Here is a 26,589-nt window from a genome sequence, read left to right as displayed (position 1 = left end):
TGCTACCTTTTTTTGCCTGCAAATTCCTTTACAACTGGTATACGCAATGCTCAGCCATTACATGGTCTGGAACCACACCAGGTCCTCTGTGATGTGCACACTTCATGCCCACCTCACTTTACCCTTTTTAGTGGAATTATTTGGGTGTGCAACCTGCTTCATGTGGCACCGCCTCATCTGGTCTTTGCAGCGGCGAGAACACAACAAGGTGTTTAGCAGTTCCATTTTCTACTAGCGCAAATGCACCTAATGCCATCGCCTGATCCCTCCCTATGTGGGGGGAAAAACTCCCGATATGATGACTTGGTCGCACCTAGATCTGATGTCCAGGAGGTGCGGTGACTGGGGCCAAAATGGTGGACTGACTGGAGGGATTGAATGAGCATAGCCGAGAAGCGAGGCTGCAGACCGCTTAATGGTCGGTCGGGGTGAGGAACCACGTAACAAGCTGGCGGCTGCTGTACTCTGGGCGGGTACGGAGCGCAAGGGAATACGATGGCGAGTAGCGGAGGAGGACCTGTTGCATGCATGATGGTACCAAAAAGGTACGGGGAGAGGCCTGGGGCATGGGGAGGCCGAGTAGTGTGAAAGGCAACAGAGAGGGACTGAAAAGCGGCGGTGGGTGTTGTAGGATCTGAGGATCTGTGGTGACCGCCTGAACAGAGTAAGAGGTGGTTGCAGTAACACCCTTGCCTGCCATTACTGATGGCGCACACCAGGCCCGGCAACACTGTGAGGAGAGTTTAAAACCCCTGAGGCTCACTACAGGCCTTAATTCATTATAATTTACCTACGCACTGCTGGCGGAAGCTACTGTGATGACACCGGAAAGTGTAGCTAATTTGAGGCCAGTGATTGCACATACGTTATGCCAGACTGGAAAGCTGTGGGCAGGGCCGAACAAACGAAGATTGAGGCTTTGCCCACAAATATTTTGCGACAGCTGCCTCCCTTACAGCCCAGGGCTAGGCAAGGGGACCATTTACTCAAACTCTATCACTACAAGAAAGCCACATTCTGGAGGCCACAAACTATGTCTCGGCCTCCAGACGTGTCCTTTGACCATCTACGCTTCCTGCATTAAAGTGAGTGTTGGCTGAGCTCTTCCATTGCCACTGCCACCAATCTTTTCTGAACCTTTCACTGTCCATATGTACTCTGCCTTCCTTGTCTCCACTAATCTACATCTCCTCACTGCATTGCGGCTCTTTAAAATAAACGTTTTTGGTGGTGTGTACTTCTACATCTGTGCACCCCTCTTGCTTTTCATCTGTCATCTGTACCTCCATTCTTTTAAATCGTTTTTATTAGACTTTTCATTAAACGATACACCCCCCACAACCCTTCCTAGTCCCCCCAGACCACAGTCTCTATGAACCCAACATTGTGTGGGTGCTCGTCCAATCCAGCCTGATCATTGTCCATATTTCAAACTTTCAAAGTTCACATAATGTCCAGAATTCAAATGTTTTGCTGTCACCTTTGTAGCATAAAATCACTCTTTAAATGTTACAACATTTCCCCCATAAGAGCCCCTAAATTTCTCTGCATCCCCTTGAATCCTGTATGTTATCCATTCCATTGACAGGAACTCCCCCAATGTATGTAACCATTGCGTAATCGTCGAGGGATTTGAGCTTTTCCACTTTTTTGCTATCAATGGCATAAACGCTTTTTTCAAAGGCTTCGGAGTCCGATGAGATTCTGGTCCCAACAAACCACATACATTTCCTCCCATTGATATAGTGCGTATTCCTGGATACATATGCTCCATGTGCACTTTAACCTCCTCCCAAAATCCCTTTTAATTTTAGGACAATCCCACTGTTTCCCTCCACACTACATCCCCCTCCAGCAGTTTTGCGACACAGCAGAATACATTCTGTGCAACCTCTGAGGTGTGCAATACCATTGTGTCATTATTTTGTACCACATTTCCCTCCGTTGTATAGACGTAGTCAATTTTGGGATATTTCTCCATAGTTTAAAAATCGTTTTTGGTTGTGTGCACTTGTACATCTGTGCACCTCTTGTCTCTTGAAACTCTATTCCTTTACGGATTGCATTTATGCCTTGTGACTACTTCTACTAGCCCAGCTAGTGAGTCTAGCTAGATCCGTGCTGTGCAGCCGCTCTTCTTTAATTCCTCAACTAACCTCTGCCGCCCCTATGGCTCTCTCACCCATCTTCTCTAACTGGAACACTAGCACCTTTCCCCCCACTCTCACGAAGTCTGGTAGTAAAAAGCACAAAAGACCTCTTGCGTGCAAACCCTGAACTACCCATCGCAGTCATCCATTTCAGTGCTTCCTCCAGAGAGGTTTTCACTGATATCCTCTCCTCTGTCCCCTCTCCAGATCTATGGTCCCCTTGCCCCATCACATCTCCAGTCTCTGTCTCTCTCCATCCTCTACCATTAACGGTGGTACCAAGTGGGTAGTCCTAGTGGCCGGCTTCTCATCTTCACATTGCTTTGTTAATGTCTATCACATTGGCACTATCCTCGTTCAGGGTCCATAACCCAATCTCCTTCTCTTTTGACCGGATCCTGCCTTCTCTCATCAATTCATTCCTTCTCCTGCATCTCCCCCTACTACTCGCTCTCTCCGTGGCAGACTGGTGTACTGCGCCCCTGTACCCACCTCAGGAAACCTTCAAAGGCCGAAGCCTCCTCAAACTGGCGACTCAATGCCCGCTCAGCCACCAAACAATCCCCTGACATCTGCCTACTTATTGAAGACAATGACCTCGACATTCTCGCTCTTTCCGAGACATGGTTCAATGCCAGCTCAGTCACTGCTTTTGACTCCCTCCTCCCCGCCGGCTTCAAAATAATCTCGAAGCCTCAACATCACCGCACTGGCGGCCAGTTGCCTTAATTACCCCCGAGTGGGTTCCTACCTCCATTGTACCACCCAGCGCTACTCTTCCTTTAAGAGCCTGGTTTGCAAGTTGCTCATCCCTCCCATCTCCACCCTGCCCATTGCTACACCAACCTGTTCCTCTCTGAATTGACTGATTTCTGTTCTTCATTACTTTCATCCACCTCCAACCTCCTGGGAGATTTCAACATCCAACTGTATTCTCCTGGCTCTGCATCCACTCTCTTCACTGACCTCTGCACCTCTTTCCCCCCTCCCTTCTGGGCCAACCCACTCAGCTGGACACACTCAACACCCTCAAACACTTTGACCTTCCACTCCTGACCCCCCAGTAACCCCTCTTTCCTGGTCAGACCATTCTCCCCTCCCACCTGGTTCCCTTTTGGCCCCCTGACCGCCCCCACCCCCCCACAAGCCGTGCCACACTTGTTCACTAACATCCGCCCAATGAAACGAGTGTCAGCTGCTGCCATTGCTTCCACCTTCATCCCCCCCCCCCTCTACCCTCTGGCTCTGCCTTTGACTCTGAACAACCTCCACCTGTCCATCACCAATACTCGACATTCTTGCACCAGTCATGAGGATCTGCCTGAAACCTGCTTCGACTCCAAACTTGCGGCCCTGAAACAAAAGTGCAGGGCGGTGGAGTAGAAGTTGTATACCTCGGGGGCCTCCTCTGACAAACTGGCCTGCTGTCTGCTCCAAAGGAAATACAGACTCTCCATCCGTGCCAAGAAAAGATCCCACATACAGGCTCGGGTTTCCTCTGTATCCAACAACACGGCTAAACTCTTCAAGGTGTGCAGGGAACTAGCCAACCCTTCCGCCATCTCCTCCCCTTCTCCTTACCAGGCCCTTTGCAACGCACTGGCCACACACTTTGCCACCAAAACCCAGGACATCCTGAACACCCTTGCGACCCAGGCAACCACCGACCCAATCCCATCCCATCCCACAACCTCATGCCTCCCTTGTCCCCCTCACTCTCCTCTTTCTCCTCATTCTCCCCTGTCACACCCGAACAGGTTACCAGAGTTGTCTACTCCCTGAAGGTCTTTTCTAAACAGGTTTCCTCTTTGCTCATCCGGGACTTTCAAGGATAACATTGGCTCCCTTGCCCCGCATTCACTGATTTCTGCAATCACTCTTTTCTCACTGTATCTTTCCCCTCCTCCAAGAGAGGAAAGATACAGATCCTCTTTCTTCTCAAAAGTATTCTCACCTTTCTCACTTTCCATCAGAGGCTCAATGTTACCCGAGCCCTGGTTCTCTCTAGGCTTGACTATTGCAATAGCCTCCTCCTGAATCTAAGTTCTTCCCCTCTGTGACCCCTCCAGTTAATCCAGAATAGGGCAGCAAGTCTTATCCTTGGCCTCAAGCCCAGGACCACATCTCTCCTGCCCTAAAAAGTCTTCACTGGCTCCCGGTTGTTGCACAGATTAAATTCAAATCCCTCTGCATCTTCCACAAGGCTGTCTGGGACCAGGGACCACACTATCTTCAACTTTATCTTACTAAATACTCCATCTAGACCATTACGTTCCTCTGGAACCAACTCTTTGTGTGTAAAGCGTTTTGCTAAATAGAGGGTTTGGTCGAATGCTTTCCTCAGTTGGCTCCCTCCTATGGAACAGCTCCCCCAAATCTGCGCCTTGAGCAGGATTTTCTTAAATTCCAGGAAGCCCCTCAAGACTTTACTCTTTACCTCCTCCTTCCCTTCTTCTGTCCTCTACTAATCCCACAGTTGCTGTGATTGGTGTCTGGGGCCCTTATACATCCTCGGGCCCTAGACCTCCCACACCGAATCGGCCCACCTCCTGTCTACCCTCGGCTCTTCCCTTGGCACTCCCTCTGCCCTGGAGATTTGCACTGACTCCTAACGTGGCTCTTGGCCGTGTAGCACTCGACAACCCTAGCACTTCATCTGGGCTCACCCATGAGCTCGGACTCTGCAGCACTCATCCCGTCTACCCTCTTTCTTGCTGCACTTGCACGTTCTGAATATTCACAAGGCATAGTAGGTTTGTCCTTTCATCCATTTCCCCTGCTGTTCTTATCAAATATTGTGTTTTGTATTCTATTTCACTCCCTTGTTCCCTCCCCTCACCTTGTGGGTGCTTTGAAACTGTATTTACTTCCTGTGTAAGTGCCTAACAAGCAAACAATACATTAAATAAATAATGTTGAACTGTAAATGGTTTGCTCCTGCCCACTTGGTTCTTCTTTTTATCACTATCTTCCTTTTCTACTCCAGTTGTACTTTAATGTGGAGCATGCAAAGCACTATAGCATCACAGAGCCTCTGGCGACCGTTCAGTCAGAGGTTATCTTGTGGGAATTAATCATTTCTATTCTTATTTAGCACTTTAATCCTCCAGCTTTTAAGCGCTGTAATAACCAGTGTTTCCCAATTTAACAGAACTCAGTTTATTGACTTCTGACGCATGAACGGCTGTGCTGGCCATGCCATGCCATGATTTGAATATGTGAAATGCAGGCTGGCCTAGTGTCTGAGGTTTGTATTCGACCCAGGTTTAGAGATCGTGCGTGCCCTGGTTAGAATTTTTTTGTCTACACTTCACTCCTCAACAGGCCTTGAACAAGTAAACGAGAGATTCAAATTGATTTCTTAAGTCACCGAGCTGTTCGGTGGGGTTACCTGTTTATAGTTTTGTTTGCCTTTCTACCAAAGTTGTGAAACACCGTTCGGTTAATTGGGCTTCGTCCTTCTCTGCGCCACACTCCTGAAATTGTAGGCCAGATCTAACAGGATCTCGCTCGCCTCCTGGGCTATCAGGATACCAGGGAAGACGGGATGCTGGCAACCGTCCTGATTAACCGTCCTGTCCTGAATAACCGTGTTCAGGACAGCACTCCCAGGATAGCACCTTAAGAAATCCTGGCAATTACTTGAACACATCTTTTGTTATCTGTATCTCCCCTGGTAATGTGTGAATTTTTATGCAATTCGGTCTGTGATTGGTACATTTCCAAATGAAAGCCCACGCACAGCTCCAGTTACCTGTCAAATGGGTGCCGCCTTCCAAGGGGAAATGATCATGCAAAACAACAAGCTGGAAATGTGCACAAATCAATGACCACATAATTTCTTTTATTGTGCATCTTTAGATCCGAAAATTAGTGATGCAAAACGCACGTTTTCCAAGTCCCATTACTTTGTTTTCAGTTATGTTAGGCTTCCCTTCAGTGCCTAGATGCTTTTGGGCCTTATTTCGCGCTGTAAAACTACTGCACACTACATGTAGAAAATACAGCTGTACTTTTTCCTACTTTTTACATAATCTATTTTTAGAAGGATGTATGTATTTTCAGGTTGCCTTACTATGTGTCCTTTGAAGTAATCTTTATAAGACTGTATCATTATAGCTCTTGAAAGCCAAAACCTAAACATTTGTATCAACTTGAGCATAAAAAGTTAGTGGTAAAACTCCTGCATCACCATAGTGCATGATCGTGGGCAGCTCATTTAATTTCACTGTGCCGTATTAGCAAAAAATGAGTTCCCACTCTACGCTGCTCTAAAAGAGCCCCACTCGTCCTTTAGTGCAGATATAGTTGTGTCATACCCAATGGTGACCATTCATTAATTACTCCCCAAAGCATAATTTTTGTCTTGGCTCACTAACGACAACACCACTAGAAAACCATGACCCTCTTCTGACCTGACTGCAGGTTAGGTTGGGAGATGGAATGGTTTAATGATGCTGTCCTCGTACCCTGCCTGTCAGTCCACCCAATAACGTCGGACACCCATTTGGACTTTGTAAACTGAAGTGGTCACGTTTTATTTCCTTATTCATAAACAGTGTTTTTATATTGTTATGACGCATTGCATTGCTAAAAGGTCACACGTTCAGGGCCACAATTGGTACCTCCTTGCGTGGATCCTCTCTTCGGAGTGCCTACGGCACCTGAACGATAATTCAACTATATGGTCATTCAGGCTTACTTTGGATTATAGTACAACGCACGCACCTGGACATGCACAATGAAATAACAACTGACCAGGCCTACCACCCACATTGCAACCACAGCATTGCCATTTGATGGTTACAATACAAAAGTGAATGTCTTTAAACCCTATTAGGCCTTGGGTAAGGGGGCGTGGCCAGCACGCATGCCGTAAAGACAGACCTCCACGGAGCTCCGTCCGTGATCCTGAAACTAATGCTTTACTTTCGCTGAATTAAGGTCTATGACTCGACCTGAGGCCAGAATATCGTGGGGGAACCGATTGCCAACACCCGGCAACAATATTGGGCTGAATCGGAGTGCGGACGACGAAAAACGGGAAGCTCGAAGCCGAGCCCCCTGGGACTCCAAGATGGCGGCGCCCGCCGCGGAGTAGGACGAAGCCAGCCTCGGCCCCCTGGGCCATCTTGCGGACCGCTGCAGCTGGGGTGGCCGCTGCGGAAGAGCCTGTTCCCTGCCCCGCCGGTGGATACTCGACGGGGGGAGACCGGCACCGGTGACTGCCGTGGAAGTCGGAGGAACCGCTGCATGGGCGCGGTCAGGAGGAGGACGCTGGAACTGGGAGCACTTAGCAGTCCCGGCGGCATGAAGGTGAGACTGTTCACGCTCACAGCCTGCACTTGAGCGAGTTACGGGGAACAGTACAGAAGGCGGCGGGCCCCTCACTAATGCAAAAAGCGGGGCCAGGTCCCCCCTCACGACGCTCCCTAACGGGACCACCTGAAAACGCCTCATACGGCCCCCCAGCAGCCTGAGGGAGCAAAGCTCGGTCGGCCCTGGGGCCCATCACCGGCTCCTGCGAGGAGGACTGGCCTGGACCTGTGGGGGTGCAGTCGCCCTAGAGGCTGCCTGATACGCGAGAAGACCCGTGGGAGGCAGTCCCTGGCGGAACGAACCCACTCACGGCACTAAGGCCCGAGAGGGAGAAGGGTGACTACTACAGTGACTGGGAGCCCCTGGGAGCCTGACCCATAGGTGTGGGACGACATCAGCCTGCCGGCAACTCATCGGAGCCCGGGACCTGTTGGCACCACAGCGACTCCCAGAAAAAGGCTCCCCACACAACCTGAGCCCACAGCCACTGGTCAAGATTTTGAAACCTAATTGTGCAGACTCCAGCTGCCGGTAACAACCGAAAAACTAGGGTGGGATCCCTGGGCCTATAGCTCCCTCGTAGCCCACACAAAACTCTTGATACAGGGGTCGTCGACAGATCTGCACTCTGCAGGGGGTTGCACTTATAGACCTCAAACCAGGAGATGTCTCCCCCCCCAGGACCAAGCCGAAACTAGTCACGATGGACTCCTTTACGACAGTCAGACCCCAAAGGCAGTCATCACAACAAGATTGAGAATTCCCTGACGATCCGCCTCAACAAGAGGAGGACCTCAAACACACGCAAGTCCTCCAAGCAATAGCTGCCCTCCGCACATCACTCGAGGGACGGCTTGAAGAGGTGAAGTCAGATATGCAGCTCATGCGGCAGGACGCCCGCAACCTAACGGAAAGAGTTATGGAGACTGAGGTTGCCCTGCAGGAAAATGTTGAGAACACCCGAGATCTACAGACGACGGTCAGAGATCTGGAGCAAAAGGTAGCCAGGCTAGAGGCCCGCTCTGAGGACGCAGAAGGTCGGGCGCGCCGCAATAACATTCGCATACTGGGGGTTCCCGAAGATCTAGAAGGCCCAGACCCGACGACCTTCACTGAAACGCTCCTACAGCAAGAAATAGGGGTGGCAAACCTCTCCCAGGGATTCTCCGTCGAAAGGGCCCACAGGTCTCTCCAGAAACGTCCCCCACCTGGATCTCACCCACGTCCAATCATAGCAAAGATTTTGAATTTTAGAGACCGCAAAACCATACTGCGGTTCTCTAGAGAAGGCGGGGAGATAAAAAGAAACGGCTCCATAATAGTTATATACCCGGACTACGCCCCTGCAGTACAACGAGCCAGAAACTCTTACATTCCAATAAAAGCCCGGTTGAGGAAGCTCAACTTGAAATATATGCTCTTATACCCATCACGTCTCAAGATTCTATATAAAGGGAAAGCGACGTTCCTAGAGACCCCAGCCGCAGCTAACATGTGGCTTGAGCATAACAATCTGGCGGACGACAAGGAAGAATCATTGAACTCAGACCGGGGATGACCACCCACCCCCGGTGAAAGCAAGCAATGGACAATCCCCACAGAAAACAAAAGGAAATGAACACGAACCGTAGATGAACGAACCATTATGTAGGTCCTACTACTAGTCTCGCAACACCGGACGTGAGATCGGAGGAGCATACAAGCGGCGGACAAGCAACCCACCCCACCAGAAAAGGTGTAAGCAGTTTGCTCACACAGAACCTGATCCGGAAGGCCAGGAGTGGCCTGGAAGGCTCAGGAGCCCCTGAGCGCTGCAAGTTATAAGCAGCTGCTAGGGTCAGTTTGGAAAGTTTTGTTTAGTTTTTCCCCATTCAACACAATGGGATCTACACAAGTTCGAAAATCTCCAACCAACGAAAGATCTGGGCCCGGAACGAGAGGACAGGTGGCGAGAAGACCAAGACAGGACGGAAGGACAAACGAGGCCAACAGGGGTTGGACAACTGTGAGTGTTACTCAATTACCATATCATGGCGGCTAAAACCAACATTGATATTGACCTGGAATGTGAGGGGTTTGGGTTCATACCTAGGCCGGAATAGAGTCGAGTCCTATTTGAACAGAAAGAGAATACAGATAGCGTTATTGCAAGAGACACACTGCACGGCTGAATCCCTAGAGAGGCTAAGTGAACACTGGGGAGGCCAGGGGGTCGGAACTTCGTACTCTAGTTATGCAAGAGGGGTATACACTTGGATTCACCCACAACTCCCTTTCCAGATAACTAAGACCGAGTCAGACCCAGAGGGAAGGTTTGTAATACTATGGGGTAGACTAGAACAAACAGATATTTGCATAGTGAACTCCTACCTCCCCAATACCAACATCCCATAGTACCTAAACTCCATGTACGCTAAGATTGCGCCATATCGGCATGAAATCCTTTTTTGGGGGGAGACTTCAACTGTGTCCACGACCCGATACTCGATAGGTCCCTCCCGCACCCAAAAGGACCCTCAGCGGCTACAACGGCCCTCTCCCTATTAGTCGATAGGTTACACTTGGCAGATACCTGGAGAGAGTGTCACCCTGACGCTCGAGGGTACTCATATTTCTCCGCTCCGCACGGTCTACACACCAGATTGGACTATGTTTTCATAAGCAATGAGCATATGCCACAAATAGAAGAAGCCCATTATCTGGGCAGAACCATTTCCGACCACTCGCCACTCCTGGTGGGCTGGAATCACACTGGCCCCAGACCTCCTATTCCAATGTGGAGAATGCCGATAGATGCTCTGGGAGACCCAACATTTAGAGAAGACCTGCACGAAGTCATAGAATCCTTCATAGAAAGAAACACCGGAAGCGTAGACCGCTTAAGCACAATGTGGGACGCCCTAAAAGTAGTGACGAGGGGGGAAATAATAGCAAAGGCAGGGGGCATTAAAAGACAACTCAGGGGCGAGCTGACCCATTGGGAGCAACAAATAGAACAATTGGAAGCAGCCCCGGTTGCCACAGAACAAAGGGAAGACAACCTCAAAGTACTTACCTTAGCTTGGAATAGGCTCGCCAAATTTGATTATGCCACCAAAACTAATAGAACACACACAGAGGCGGACAAACCAGGCAGAATGCTAGCCTTGCTCTGCAAGAAAGAGCACCCCAGGCACACTATCACCGGGGTACAAACCGAGGAAGGGGGGCTAGCACAGACACAGCAAGCCATAAACGATACCTTTAAGGGATTCTATGAACGCCTTTACTCTCATAGCGACCAGATCCCCATAGAAAAAATCATGGACACCCTTGAAGAGATAGGACTCCCCAAGATGCCCCCAGAGCAATCAGAGGCCCTAGATGCAGACATCACAACTGAGGATATCACAGAAGCCATTAGATCGCTAGCCACTTGCAAGACGCCTGGGAGCGATGGTCTGCCCTCAGGGTGGGCTCGTACGCCTTATAAAACTCCAACGCCCCTGCTACACAAGGTTTTTCAAGAAGCACACGAGACAGGGATATTACCTGATAGCATGAGAGAGACCCTCCTGATCCCGATAATTAAGCCCAATAAACCCCCTGACAGGTGTGACTCGTACCGTCCGATAGCAATGCTCAACTACGAGGTGAAAATCCTGACGACGGTGTTAGCAAATAGACTGGCTAGAGTTATAGGGCAAGTAGTACACGAAGACCAATGCGGCTTTATACCAGCCCGAAACACAACCATGAACTTGCGCAGAGTGCAGCATGTCATTGCTCAAACTGAAGCTTCCACAGAAGCATATGCACTACTGTCCCTGGACGCCATTAAGGCGTTCGATTCGATCTTTTGGGAGTGGCTATTGGCGGTTCTGGAGGGGTTCGGCTTCGGCCCGAGGTTCATTAGGTGGATCAAGATATTATACACGAAACCTAGAGCCAGAGTAAATACTGGGAGGCACGTATCGGAGGTCTGGAACATATGCAGAGGAACCAGACAGGGTTGTCCCCTCTCTCCCATGCTCTACGTACTAGGCCTGGAACCCATTGCTATCTACTTTCGAAAGCAATTTTTTGATGCTGGGATCCGGCTGGGAGACACTGACCACATTATCTCTCTCTATGCGGACGATGTTCTATTATTTGTCAAGGACCCATACTACAATGTGCCTACGTTGCTAGATGTCCTAGACAATTTCGCGAAGGTTTCCGGAATAAAATTCAGCAGAGCCAAATCCTGTCTCTTCCCACTGGCAAACCTTAAGGGAAAGGAAACATCGGAGCTTCCTTCGGTGGGAATGCGGTGGGAACACACCTCGTTCAAATACTTAGGCATACACATAATGCATTCCCCCGAACAAATGCATGAGCGCAACACTAAGGCTGCTCTCCCGACCTTGAGGAAATCTATGGCTTTCTGGGCGAAACTCCCCCTATCCATGATGGGCAGGGCCTCCATAACTAAAATGATTGTCCTTCCTAGATTCTTGTATGGATTTCAGAACGTACACTTTTACATCAAAGCGCCCTTCTTTCGCCTACTGGAAAGTATGCTTAGAGACTTCTTGTGGGGGAAAGGAAGACGTAAGATAGCGCTTACCACGTTGTCGTTACCGTATACTCGGGGGGGAATCCAACTCCCAAATTTTGAAAAATACTATCTGGCCGCGCAGCTTAGCTTTGTCACCAAATGGTTAGCGGACGACGCCACATCGGAGACACCTCTTCTGCAGCCACTGGTCTCCCCCTTGTACATGAAAGAACTTCCCTGGGCCCCCACCCACCTGATAAGTAATGCCCCCCTTATGGTCACCCTTGGATGCAAAATCTGGCGCAGGACCGAATCCCTCGCCCATGTCAAACACCAATACTCCCCGAACATCCCGCTTATCTCGGACTTATGCAAATCCCCCGCGGACCTACTACAACTCAGACTCTGGGAACAGAAAGGGATATACTCATGGGGGGACCTATACACGGAAGGGGAGTTCAAAGAATTTGAAATGTTTCAAGAACAAAATGAGGTCCACACAGGCCAGTTTCTGTGGTATCAAAAATTAAGATCCACGACACGTGCCAGATGGTCGACATGGCCAGAGGAACCAGACACAAACCCCCTGATCACGCTACTGTACGAGCTGGGAGAGGGAGGGAGACTAGTGTCTCAGATCTATAGCCTCCTAAATGACACTCCCAACCCACGCAGTGCTGGACTCAAATCCAGATGGGAAGCTGACATAGGCCGAGAATTAGCAGACGGGGAATGGGAAAGGGCTCTGACATTTCCTAAAACAGTATCTAGAAACCATAGGTTTAGACAAATACAATTGAACCTTCTGCATCGGACATACCTAACCCCATCCAGGCTGGCCAGACTCCATAAAACTCAGAGCTCCAAATGCACCTGGTGCGAAATGGACAATGCGGACCTGCTTCACGCATTCTGGCGCTGTGCCAGGACACAATCCCTGTGGTCTTCAATACAGCAGACAAGTGAAAATCTGGGGCTGACCAGATACGAATGGACTCCTGCGGAGTGCCTACTCGGCACATACCCCAGACCAGCAAAGCTAAGGCATCTAGTTAGACTAATGGACATTATGTGTATTCTGGCTAAGAGGACAATTGCAATGTCCTGGAAGAAACCGTCGGGACCACAACAGAAAATCTGGCACCGAGAACTGAAACGATGGGTGCAGGCAGAAACGAGAGCCTGGGAGGAGAGTGTGGCTAGATCCACAGATGCCACGAGTATGACTTTAGACGCCTGGAAGGGACTCGCAGACCCCTTGTTCTACCCCTCCGACGATAAGCCCCCATGAACCACCGCAGACCCACAGTAGGAAGTCCCATGGCTAGAACTGGAGTCCTCGAGGCAGCCCAATCACTACCTCATGTGAACCCTGCCAAAGGAAGTTCTCCCCCCCCACCCCCCTGAGGGTCCTTATCCCCCCCTGTGCCCCCACTCGGCACCGGCCTCTCAAGAAACAAACGTTTGGAGATAGTTAAAGTTTCATGTTAAGTTGTAAACGTTAATAATATGAGACGCTATGTGATTTATTGTTTGATGGCAGTAATGGTAATTTTCCTATGTTTGTAATAAATAACAAATGCCAATAAATAAGATTTGAAAATAAAATTAGGCCTTGGGTAAAGTCACTGGCCCAATGTATAATTTACCATCTGGTGCCAATTGGACACTCGTTCCCACAAATATTCCTTGGTGAGGAACAGGAAGAAGGTCCCATGCAAGTAAGTTTACCTGGGACCACATAGTCCTTAAAGGCGGCCCGCCCCTCTGCAGCCATTTAAACGAATGGCCTGCATCCCCAGGCTCCCACAGTTTGGGTCTAGTTTCATCCCTGCCTGAGGGATTGCACCAACAAATGCATGGCAGGTGGCCAATGTGACCTGAGGAATTGAGCCTTGCAAATGTTTGAATTAATTTTAAATCCCACTTGAATTCTTGTACAAGGCACGTTTGGAAAGTACTGCTAAAGTGCATTTTAAATGTTGCAATAACCTTCATAACGTGGGAGCATTATGCTGCTTCATCACCTTACATATTTATACACACATTATGAACCAATTAATTTTTCTTACATATTTGTCTTTGAAATATCCTTTTGTTGTTGGTGGCAAGCTATAAAGGTTATTATTTGAAGGTTTATTGCACATGCCAACTCCCTGGCAGCGTTCGTTAGCAACATGACTAGGCAGGAGACAAGCTCTGGTTTTTTCGTAGGGGTGAGGAGAAAAGATGCTATAGATACGTATATATTTTGTTGCTGTTGGATCTGCTCTTGTTTGGATCTTGGAGCCACGTCAGACCGTTTTAGTTGCCGCATGATTCCTGGCTGGGTACACCTGTGCAGTTTTTACCTCTCTTCTTGTGCAGGCTGTAATTCTGGTCTTTTACTTCAAGACCACCGGCTCCCCTAGATGGGCACCACCTGGCTTCTTTTATAGTATAACTTTTCACTTGCGACAGATGTTAAGCAGGCATTTGCCAGTAACCCCGTGACAGCCGGTGTGTATCCCATGTTTTCATGTTCCTCCATCCAATCCTCCCACAGCTACATCTCTGACCGGCAAACAATGTTGAAATTCAGTACGAATGAGCACAGCCAGTATTTGGTTTCATAGAACAAGTATTTTACAAAGCTAACCTTAAACGTCCCCATTGTAGCGTAGAATGCTACAGATGGGGAGGGCATTGTTGCATTTGTAACTATCTACTTTCCGTTGCCTCATTTTATGTTCAAATGAAGTCCTGCATGGAGAGCTGAGTTATTTGAAGCATGGAAGTTAATTTTCTTTATGAAAAAGGATGAAATAAAGCTTTTTTGCCCTCACACACACCAATCGCCCCACCCACCCCATCTGTGCCTGCTCCCTCCACACGCCTCATGGCCTCCTCGCCTCTCCCATTCCCCCACAACACTTGTTTCTGCGACGCAGTTTCAGTTGAAATGTCGGGTAGCCACGGTTATACCCCAGGTTATACCCAAGGGTATGAGAAAAATGGTTGTGCCTTATGTTGCAAAATTGGTCCCTAGCCCCCTCCAACCTCCCAACTCCAAAATTTCACATGGTGTCCTCTTGCTTCCCCCCCTCACCTCTAGCCTTTTGGCATTTGCATGTTTTTGATCTACAAATGTTTTTTTTGTTTATTTTCCAATACCCTGGGGTATAAGCTGAGGTATAATCGCAGGTATCTCTTGCATGGAGAAGAAGAAAAAAAATATGGTGGCTGTTTCTTTTATAAATGCCCAGATTCTCAATGTACCTTGGTAGATAAAGCTATTTATTTTGGAGAAAGGGCCACCCCGTTCTCCGTCAAATATTTTGAAAAGTACTGGACGGAATAACCCCAAACTGCAAAAGGATCGTCTTGTGACCAAGTTGTTTAAAACCAGGTCCAAATCCATCCCGCGGTTTTGGCTGTGCGGTGGAGCAAAAATTGGCCCTTTTTGTCTATGGCAAAATGAATGGGGACTAGCTCGAAAGTGCTTTTTATTGTTTTCTTAACCTTGTTTATTTTTAAAGAATCTTTCCCGTCTGTGGGGTCCAGACGTACAAAATTCTGTAAAATTTCAGCCAAATCCATCACACCAGTCATGGTTATTAGCAATTTTTTTTTTCGATTTCCATTGTAACGCAAATTCACCCTAACTATAGGGTGGCGAGCGCCGCCCTATAATCTATCAGGGGGGGTAACCATTCAAGTTGCATGCAACTCGCCAGCCGTAAAGAAGTTACTATGATCTGCAAGTTAAGACTGCCTCCCTGATGATGTGAAGAGCACCCTACTGTACAGGGAACTCTAGTGCGCCCCTCTCTGCTTTCTTTCTTGTCATATCTCCAGGATTTCTGAAGGGTGGAATCTTCAGAATCTGATAGGGTGCTGCACCGGGGTGACATATGCCCTGCTTTGAAGTGCCTCACTTAGGGCACTTCCACACCCCCCCCTTTCCCCACTGTGGGATTGGGTGTGAGCTTGTTCCTTGCAAACCTGATGACTACAGCTACTAGAAGTCCTTGCAGCAGAATCATTGTTGATTGTCAACACCTGCACTTGCTGTGAGCTGCAAGTTAAGACTGCCTCCCTGACGATGTGAAGAGCACAGAAACCAGTAGGAGGAGAACACAAGTGGTTGAGAAGGTTTATTGTACAGGGAACTGGAGTGCTAATAAGGGTGAAACCGTTATGTAGTTTACTGCAGCTATGAAGACGGTCTGTCTTGGTTTGAAAAAAATGCTAGATTTAAAATGGCACTGCCCTATAGACAAGTTTTTCTTAGAGCAAAGGCTTCGTGTTTGAGCTAATTTGCATACCCAAAATGCATTGCGAATCTGGAGGTGAACCTCCAGCCATGGGTGCTGGGTGGGACTTTGTATCTTTGCTCAAATGGCTTTATATGTAGTAAGCAAATACAAAGTTAGGTCACCAAACAACTTTATTATTATTGGAGTATTTGAGACAACTTATTATTTTCGTATTTGAGCCCAGACCTAGTTTCAGAAACCAATGGAGCACTTTAAGTGCACGATGAGGGAAGCAGATATTCAAGGGAGCAAGGAGCCAACTGCCGGTGCGCGGGGAGGGGGGGCGAGGGGGTAGGCAGGCAAGTTGGCAGTATGGAACGGAAGCTGGGAAGCAGATCAGCAAGTCGTAAGCTAGATGGGGAGTGGAGGGTGTGTAGCCTCTGTCTTAGAGAGCAGCCATTCCTCGAAGAGGAGGGTCTCGAGTACCTTCCTGTGAAATGTAATAGGAATGGGGCGAGTTTTGTGGTGTTGGGGGTGGGGGAGGATCCAGAATCTGGTGGCACAGGAAAAGGACAGTCTTCTGTATTTCTTTCTGCACATGTCCTTATTTCTGGTGGATCATAGGCCTCCAGAGATGCTGAGTTTCTCAGCAAGGTAGCTTGGGGACTTCAGGGCGACAGCCTTGTAGATGATGCAGCAGGATTTTCAAATACATGCTTGCAGCAGGAGCCAGCACAGATCGCTGAGGGTTAGGGTGATGTCAAATTTGTGCAGTCTTATTATTGTATTCATTGAGCGTGGAGCAACAGAAGACTTTACAATCGTAGTTGGAAGAACTCGTACTTTGAGTTGTGCTGCAGTATGTAGTGCCAAACTCCAGGAGTGCCAGGGCAGTCACCAGAAAGCATTCCAAAAGGTCATTGCCACCATCCAGGTGGGAATACGAAGGCTTGGATAGCAGATCTGAAGTTGTTTTTTGTGATGAAGGACTTAATTTCCCACAGGAGGGAACGTTGGTATCAAGCCGTTTGTGTCTTCCTAGCTATGTTCTCTTTGAGTGAGAGGTGTCTGTTGTTGTCAACCCCAATGTACTTGGTGCAGGTAAACAGCTGGGTTGTTAAGCCTTCCAGGTTCAAACTGGAAAGCCAGATGTGGGTGTTAAGTGTTGTTGGTTAGCAGTAGGAATGGGTCTTCAGGTAAACGGAGGTCAATCCAGGACAATATCACTGTGAGGCAGGCAGTAAGCCTGTGCAGGTCTCCAGTGGATAGCCTCTTGATGTACAGCTGCTTGTTAGCTGGTTATGGGTGGATGTGGATGTTGCGTGGAGCAAGGAGAGCTCCAAGCAGTTCCATGTAAAAGGTGAAAACCACGGGGGAGAGGAATGATCCTTGCAGGACTCCAGAGGCGATGGGTATAGTTGGAGGAATCCATTTGTACGAATTGGTGGGGGGGCTAGCAAGGTAGATTTTGAAACAGCTGCAAAACTTCTCGCTGATCCCCATGCTGCGATGTAAAAAGTTGGTGAGCGCCTGGTGGTCTGCACTGTCGAACTCTGCTGAGAGATCGAGAAGGACCAGGAAGCAAGCATAGACGTAATCGATGGTGTTATGGGCTTCATTTAACAACTTGATGTAAGCTATTTCCGTGGTGTATCTGGGTCCGAGACCAGATTGACGGGACTGATGGAGGTTGTTGACATCATTGTGCTGTGTGGCTACTGCTTTCTCAGGATATTACCTAGGAGGGGAAGAAATATTCAGGATGGGCGGTAATTGCTGAGTTTGCCAGTGTTTATATTTTGTATTTTTATTGTTCTTATGAAGCTGGAGAATTTGAACGATTTGTGTGTTAAGGGGAAAGTGGGTCTTGTGAGGAAGATGTTGTTGGGTAAGGAAGTAGTGCTTCAGTCAGAAGGGTCTTGTGTATGGAAACAGGAAGGATGTTGTGTTCGTACTGTGACCTTGAGGGTTGCCATGATGGCAGCGAGGTCTTTGTGGTGATGGTCTTAAACGTTATCCAGGTAATGGTAGTTTTGCAAGATGGGATGCGTGGTGTGCTCCCACAGGCGACTCATTGGTGCCATCACGTCTCATATTTACTATATTGACCTCCTACAAGATTACTTTTGTAAAATGAAGGAAGCTGCTTCACTTGCTCTTCACAGTAGAGTAGTGTTACCTATTTGCTCCTCCCACAGTCATGGCCACCATGTTCCCTAATTACATACCCGGTCACTGATTATCCCGCTACACCCATGTATGTATCATGGGGCACCTGTGAGTTATGGATAGTACTGCTCCGCTTCCCATCATATGCTTCTTCCTTATGTGGGTCTCATGCACACTCTGATCCAATACACCTTTTACAGTCACCTTGAATTTGCAAACCTTGAGGGGTTCTCAGAGCAGATGTCTGAGTTTCCTTGTTAGGAGCAGGCTGTATAGATTGAGAACTGTCAAAGTTGCTAACTGTATCGATCCGCTATAGGCCCCTTTGATCTCTCCAGTATTTAATAAGGTGAGGACTAAAACCTTGTGTAAACTGGAGGCTTAATTATACAGGAAACTCTGCTCCGTGCTTTTGCAAGAACCCCTTTGGTCCAAGAAATGTCATGGTTGTGATTCTTGAAGAGCTGGAATGCGGCTCATTTTTTGTATTCATCCCCAATGTTGTCCACTTGACAGGACAATAAATATCGGAGCTTGCACTCCATTTTGTTTAATGTAGGTAACGTTAATTCTGCCCTGCCAAGTGTGACTTGCAGCATCCAGATGCATTTCCCAAACCTATGTAAACCTACCTCACACTTCCCATTGTTATGTATTTGAAGCCCCATTTAACTTCACTCACCTTTAAAATCGCTTCAGTTTCCTGCCGAGTTTACTACCAAGTAATAAAAACCTTTATGAACTTCATTTAAGGTTCACTTAATCCAAACCCCTGCAGAACCCTGACACTGTCAGCAACTGCCTTTTAACCTGTCCAGTTTGTCCCCAACTCCTCCCTGACCTGCCTTTTTCTAATATGGCTATCCTCTGCAGAGTGGTAAATTTCAGAGTGGACCAAAACCCCGAAAAACACTGCAAACAATTAAGTAAACGGTAGTGGGGTAAAGGATGGAGTTGGGGTGGCGTTACAAGGGTAAATAAACAGGAGGCGTTGGGGGGGCACCACCCAACCCCCAAATTAAAAAGAAAGACAATTCTGTGTTTTATTTTTCTGTATTTTGTCCGCAATGAAATTTACCACTCTGTAACTGTGGTCAGGAAGATCACATATAACTGATATTACCCTTGAGCCAACTTATAACCCTCCTTCTTCCACATTATAGCACTCCAGCTCCCCCATTGCCCCCTCTTGCTGCCTGCAAGTCCATGATCTACGGGGCCCTTCCAGTGTTCTTGCTAGTCTAATGACTGGGGCCATGTGTGCTTGTTCAATTGTGAATGTTTGATGGCCCTCATAGCGTAACCTGTTCTATATCCAATCTGAGGTTACATCTCAAAGCAGTCATCCGCTTCCATCTCCTGTTCCTTCAACTCCTTCGAAAAAGCAAAGTTGTTAGAGTAGAACAGGATTACACTACCTTGGCACAACTACTTCTGAAAATGTACTTTGATACGGTTTAAGTAATGTATCTCGCCCACAACCCTTGTGAAAGGCCACATAATTGCTGTTAATTTTCTGTAAAGATAATCTGACACCCCCTATAGCTTTGTCATTATCTGACCAGGTCACCATTCCTTTTGAACTCCCTTCAATCTACGCCTGATCCAGCAGCCCACTTGCACAGACCCTAGTAACTATTTGGCTTTGCAAAAATAGCACACCTCATCTGATCTTTAATTTCTTCAGACCATCCAGCTTAGTTCGATTTTGCACTTGAAACAAAAAAGGCACCATTATAATTTAGAAATGTGCTGCAAAATGTTTGAAAATCACAAAAAAAGGGAGCTAAATATAGTATTTTACCCATTTGCTTCTTATTCTAATTAGACTGATCATAAAATCCGTACATTTCTGATTCTCATCATGGATACAACATACGGATATTAGAAATTGATTTCTGTATGTTTTGTAGGCACCTAATGATGATTTTAATTGCACAGGAATGCTCCAAAATGCGCATAAATGTCACGCAATATTTGTTTTGCAGTAACGTTTGGGAATGTTTTCCAGTACATCCTGTAGGGGTCCATTTCTTGGCTCTGCACCCACTACGACCAACTGAAAGCTTTGTACTCCACATGCACATTTCCTGACGCTATTGTTTAGGTCTCCTAATGAGAAATAAAGGTATTCAGGCGAAACGCTCAAAATCGCCAAAAATCTTTCTCTTCAGTCAAACTGCCATTTTTGGGAAATATTTTAGTTGCCAACCGGATAGATTTAGTTCAAAATGTTCTGCTTATCTGCTGACACGCATTTAAACCAAAGAACTAACTTAAGTTTGTCGTTTCAGCCAGCCTTTCCCGAATTCGTAGGATTTTTGTAACTTTTCTTGGGATCTTTCAGTATTGTGTGAGAAACTGAGATATTGCCAGTGTATTTGCTGAATTTTGATTGGTTATTAGACATTAGTTGAAATGTCTAGTTCTGATTACTGCAAATAAACTTTGTTGCAATTGACCTACTGTGCTCTCTTGTTCACTGTGAAACTAACCAAAAGAATTCATTTGTCTGGAGGAGTAATGGGATTAGGTGTCCCTATTTGTCTGTTTGTTTTTGCTTCTGATAGGTTGGGTTTCCAGAATGGGATACGATTTCTATTCAAGTGGGCATTAACATATTTCTTTTTCATTCAGTTTGTAGGCCGAAAATAAGCCATTTGTAATGGGCTAAAACCTCAATCTAATGATTGATGTCTTTTATTGCAAAAGATACTTGTTGGTAACCTTTGTCTTTTTGCTTGAGGAGCAGGTACTTACTTTGCCAATCTTACTCTTTTTAAGTAGTTTATGTTGATGCCATAAGTATTTTTGTTTGTCAAGCCTTAAAGAACTAGCCCTGCTTTTATTGGTGAATGCCAGGTACACTCTTGACTATTTAAATCTCTTCTCCAAAACATTTTCTGCAATTAAAAATATTGTTGCATCAGTGGGAACTGATTTGTGTTCTCATTGGCATAGGTGACCATTTCACTAACTTTGGCTGAAAGTATTGTCCGAAGATGCTTGACAAAATTATTGCTATTCTTTCCTTCGAATATTTTTGGCTTTAACGAAACATAAGGCTTGTGAACAGTTTCAGGGTGTGGTTCCCATGTTTGAATTTGAAAGTTATGTGGATTGGTAAGTGTTTGTTATTAAGGTTTTTTTTGCTATTCACTTTTATTTCTCGTTAAGCCAAGTAATGACTTCTAAATCCTCTTGGTAACTCTTCTTATCATTTGCTTCTCATGTTTAGCATGGCTTTCAGTTGATAAATGGGGCAGGCACCATTTTGGACAGTTTTATGGAGTCCTTGGCATGGTGGAGCAGGCTACTTTTTGTTTTGCGTTTGATATATTTGATTGATTCAATATCAAATTCCAAAGTACAGATTAAACAACACATAGGCAATAAAAAATACCTGTCTTGCATCCTAATTGATTAATAATGGCTTGATGAATTCACGCCACAGGTTGCATCTAAATTGGATATGTCTACTAAAGTATTGCTTTTCTGACTGGAGTTGGGACTTTTCTGAGCCGTCAGTGGATAGGAGCAAGTATTCTTCTTGAATGTAGTCTTGCAACTATGGAGGAACATCTCTGTTGAAGATATTTACTACAAATGTTAATTTGAATTTGACATTTCTCCTTGTGCACATACATGCACAACCATTTTGCTAATATACAAACAAAGAGATTGAAATAGCAATTAACCAAAAACTCCTTTGTAGAATTGGTCTCTCCTGTTGGTCTAGATTTGAACAAGTTGGGTAGCAGCATACTTGGATGGGTGATCCCCTCTCTTTTGAGTTCGACTTTTGATTTGTACATTACTGTTATTTTTGGCAGTGTTCTTTTATGCAGGTCTTAAAATTTGCATTTTTCAGTAGCCAATGGATAGTGTTAACTGTCTCCACACAAAAAATGGTGTGGTGCTGTTCATGTGGAGGATTGAGGTGGCAAATGACATTTTATTCCTAACTTTTGGTTTACAGCTTCATATGTTTACCCCTGTTGCATGTGTTTTTTGCTGCTCTTTTTTGGACAGGAGGGTTTGGATTGCTTCGACTCTTAGCTAGACATGTGTGCGAGGCAAAAGGCTTCCTCCAAAGTGTATTCTTCAATTTCTTAAGAGACATCTCTGGCATAATTTACCCCACTGCTTCTGAATACACACTACTTGCTACACGCTTCCCACTCTCCTTAGTAAGACATTACATTGGAGATGTAGACAGCCACATACAATGATGGTTCTCTTGTGCTTCCGCTATTTCAATCTGTAGTCTCTGAGCCAAACAAAATTGCACTAATGTTGTAATTATGTGGATGGGCTACAAAATGATGATTCAGTCTGCTCTTAAATTTGTGGAGTAACCGCTCGACCACCAGACAAAAAAAAAAACAACCCTCTGGGGAAAAAGGCTCAGCGCACTCTTTTGTGAGAAGAATAAGAGCTATATTTTATATACAAAAAGGAAAAGGACAACAGGGTAGTATGAATCCATTGCCCTAGAGCTCTTTCTCGTCTTCAAAGCAACCTGCGTGCTATAACTGCATAAATCGTCATTGATGATGTGTACTATAAACAGTGTTCGTCCTCCACCCTCATTGGCTACCGCCTATATACATATAGGCACCAAAGTTATTTATTGTAACTTCTCTGTCTTGATGTGTGGGTGACAATCTGGGTTGCTATAAAATTATTAGTTAGGTTTTTGAAGACACTGTCCTGGCCCGAGACCTATTGCGTGATGTGCACCTGGCCTGCAACATGAGCTCAGCAGAAAACTTCAAAGTCAGTCTGATACTTATGAATAAAGCATCCCTTTTCTCATCCCAGACACGGAGGCACCCCCATCGCGCTTCCCTGGCGTAATCTTGGCATCATCCTCTGTTCTGCCTGGTACAAATCACATACTTTGTTGTCCTCTACTCACCCTGATCTCCCACCCCCTCCCCAAAGGGAGGCCTGGGTTTCCTGCTGGTTCTCACTAATCAATCTAAATGGTGAAGGATTTAAGAGTTTTGCTCATGGGCATCTGGTAGTTCAAATAGGATGACCATTCTCCTTGGTGGCACTGATGTCCTAAAATCTCTGCTCGTGTTTTGGCAACTCGAGACCTCTGCTCTTGCTCCCATGGGTTTGTCCTTCACACCCGACTGCAACCCTTTCTCGTGGTGTCGGTCACATTTCTATGTCCGCAGCTGTACCAAAATGTATCCGTGTGTGTTTGTGTTCCCTACCCCGCCAGGGGTGGGAGGTAAAGATTCAACCACGAGGCCTCAGTGTTTCAGGAGCACCTTCACACCTACCTTCACACGTTCATATGTACGTCTTTCACCTGCAATGTATCCACCTAATGTTTTAAGAAGCTTGTTGGTCATTTGTTTTATCAGATGCTATCTTGCACTTACCCTATTCTATTTACGTGTACCTACATGCCTCCCCTCCACCTGTAACCCTCTTATGTGTATTTCCTACATATTATTTGGCGTGATACGTCCGGCACTGTAACCTTAGCTGGACCTCACCCTACTGTATGTAACTAAGCTTTGCAACCCTCTTGCTGCCTTTGCGCCTGGCTACCCCTGGGTTAGGTGCGCATTACATATAAATAAAATACAAATACAAATTAATACACTCTCCACAATCTGAATCATTTGGGAGGGGCTGGGATCTGAACGTGCATCCCAACAAATGTTATTGTAGTGCGGCGCAATCTCAATACACTTTGGACTTCATACTCACACTGGAGCCAAGTCTTTAAAAGCAAGTCATTTCTTCTTGTTTTTAAGTACATGGAGAAAAAAGGGAATGTTCATGTGGCTTGCAGTGTATGTAGGCCTTAGAGGAGTTTTTTAGTAGCATACATTATTTCTATGGTGAACGGAACGAGATTCACATTTTTTCTGGCACTGACTACTAGCTCTGCTGTTAATCAAATTAGAAGTGTCTGCAAAAGCCAGAGAATGAAAAATAGTTAATCTCAAAAATGCTTTTGATATGCTGAAAATGTTCAAATGTACTTACAACTGCAATAAACCTAAAAAAAAATGTTCATTTTCCATTAAAGGCACTGGTACCTTTGGGCGTGTTCATCTTGTGCGAGAGAAAAAGGCAAAGCATTACTTTGCGTTGAAAGTGATGAGCATTCCTGATGTCATCCGCTTAAAACAAGAACAGCACGTGCACAACGAGAAGGCCGTATTGAAAGAAGTTACTCATCCATTTTTAATCAGACTGTAAGTAACTTTCTGGTTCTATGATTTAATTTGTAAGCTTAAGAATTGATTTCTACACTGACTGTTTACTTTTTCAGGTACTTTTTTAAAATCATATTCACGTCTACAATTTCGAATGTTCTATTGCATTTTTATCAAATAGTTGTAATTGAGATTCTGAGCAATTTGAAAAAAACGTTTCAATGAACAAACTTGCTGCTGCGGAACAGTAATAAGGAATGCCAACAGGAGTACGTTGGCTTTTCATCTAAAGTGATATATTAGCTTGTATGGTAATACTGTTATAGGTTAGAAAATCCAAGTAAAATGGCGTTGAAGGTATTTTCTATAATTGTGACAATAATTCCACTACACTTTGTCCCAGCCTTCATATAGATCCTTTCAATATACTCCAAGCCCTCACGCCCGCTGCGCTTGCATTAGTCAACAGCAATCGAAATAGCTGAAAGCTCTTTGGCCCATGCTTGTAACTTGGAAGAGTCGGATAAGCTCAATAATTCTTTCCTTGAGATAGTTGTTTGACAACTACCACCATACAAACATGCACATAGCACTTTATTACCCATGTTTGCCATTTGTGATTCTTATGAATCTGCATCAGAATTACCTTTCTAATTGCTCTTTTTTTTACTTTTCATAAATGCCATCTGATAAATCCCCCTATTGAATTCTGTAATTTACAGTATGTATGATTATTAAGATAACCTTTATTTTTATTATTGAACTCTTTTGGCTAGCAATTTTGCCCTTCTAAATTTTCTAAGATCGGATACCCCAACTAGTTTCCTTCCTCCTAGCCCTCACCTTTCTACTATCCCGATATCATGCTCTTTCTTCCGTCCCCCACAATCACCTTTGAATTCTCACTCATTCTGCTCAGAGCTAGCCTTTCATGTTGTCCTGTGGCCCCCTCAACTAATCAAAGCTATTCCTCCTCTACCTGTCCTTACCACTCCACTCTGTTCAACCTCTCCCTTCTCTCTGGACGTTTTCTTGCCTGTTACAAACACCTTCTGTCTTATCCATCATAAAAAATGCCTCTGCTTTGGAACAGGTTGTGTTCAATTGATTCACTTCTTACGTAGATGACAGTAGACTGTGTGACCCTGCCAATCAGTTTTCTGCATTGGTCAAATGATAAACGCGGGAACTAATTCTCAAACCATCACCCACAACTCTAAAATATCCCTGAATCCCATCATGTGGGCATTCTATAGCTTTTGTCAGTCTTCCACCCTGATGTGTTTACTCATGCTCTTCAACATAGTCAAATGTGATTTTTGCCCTCACCTGGAAGGCCTCCCAGCTGTCAAATTGCTCTTTCTCTCCATCACCTGCACATGAGTACTTTCAACAGTACCACCTCCTAGTTGAAGACTCTTCAAGACTCCGTTCTAGGCCCACTACTCTTCCTTATCCATATCTTCTCATGGGAAAACGATCTTCTCCTGTGGCTTAATCTGCCACCTCTTCACAGAGGAAACCCAGCCTTTCTCTTTTTCAACCTTTATGTTTGAATAGGTAACCAGCTGTTTCTGTCATCTGTCACTGTATGGTGCGCCGATATATGATGCTTAATTCCTACAAAACAATGGTAATTTACTTACTGGCTCCCAACCATTCAACTACCCTTCCTCTTATGTTTCCATTCCAAATTACCGCTCCCCCTCCTCTCACAAGGCCAGCTCTTTCACAGCAAATCTAACCAATAGCAATCATTAAAAAAATTATGTTTTTATTTATTGTCAGTTTATAAAATATTGCAAAACAATATTAAAAAAAGAAAAGGAAACTTAGAATCTCTACACAATATATTTCTATCATTAATATGCTTTAAAAATAGTTCCTTTGGGAAAAAAAAGAGAAAGGAGAAAGAGGGGCCATACTGAAGGAAACCCCAAGACTCTTAATACCTCCACTACCTGAATGGTCAATCCCTATTCATGTCCCGCTGTTAGCCTGTCCCA

General features: G+C 45.9%; 1 protein-coding gene across 1 annotated transcript in view; it reads left to right on the top strand.

The window, feature by feature from the left end:
* Nucleotides 1-26,589, top strand: part of PRKX (protein kinase cAMP-dependent X-linked catalytic subunit) — a 545,345-nt gene that overhangs the window by 150,088 nt on the left and 368,668 nt on the right. Inside the window, exon 2 of the mRNA XM_069640599.1 lies at nt 24,454-24,622. Coding sequence (XP_069496700.1) covers nt 24,454-24,622 — 169 coding nt within the window. The remainder of the gene's footprint in view (nt 1-24,453; nt 24,623-26,589) is intronic.

Source organism: Ambystoma mexicanum, chromosome 7q, assembly GCF_040938575.1.
Source record: "Ambystoma mexicanum isolate Mex_15411 chromosome 7q, UKY_AmexF1_1, whole genome shotgun sequence".
NCBI lineage: Eukaryota > Metazoa > Chordata > Amphibia > Caudata > Ambystomatidae > Ambystoma > Ambystoma mexicanum.
This window is presented reverse-complemented; position numbering and strand designations above follow the sequence as displayed.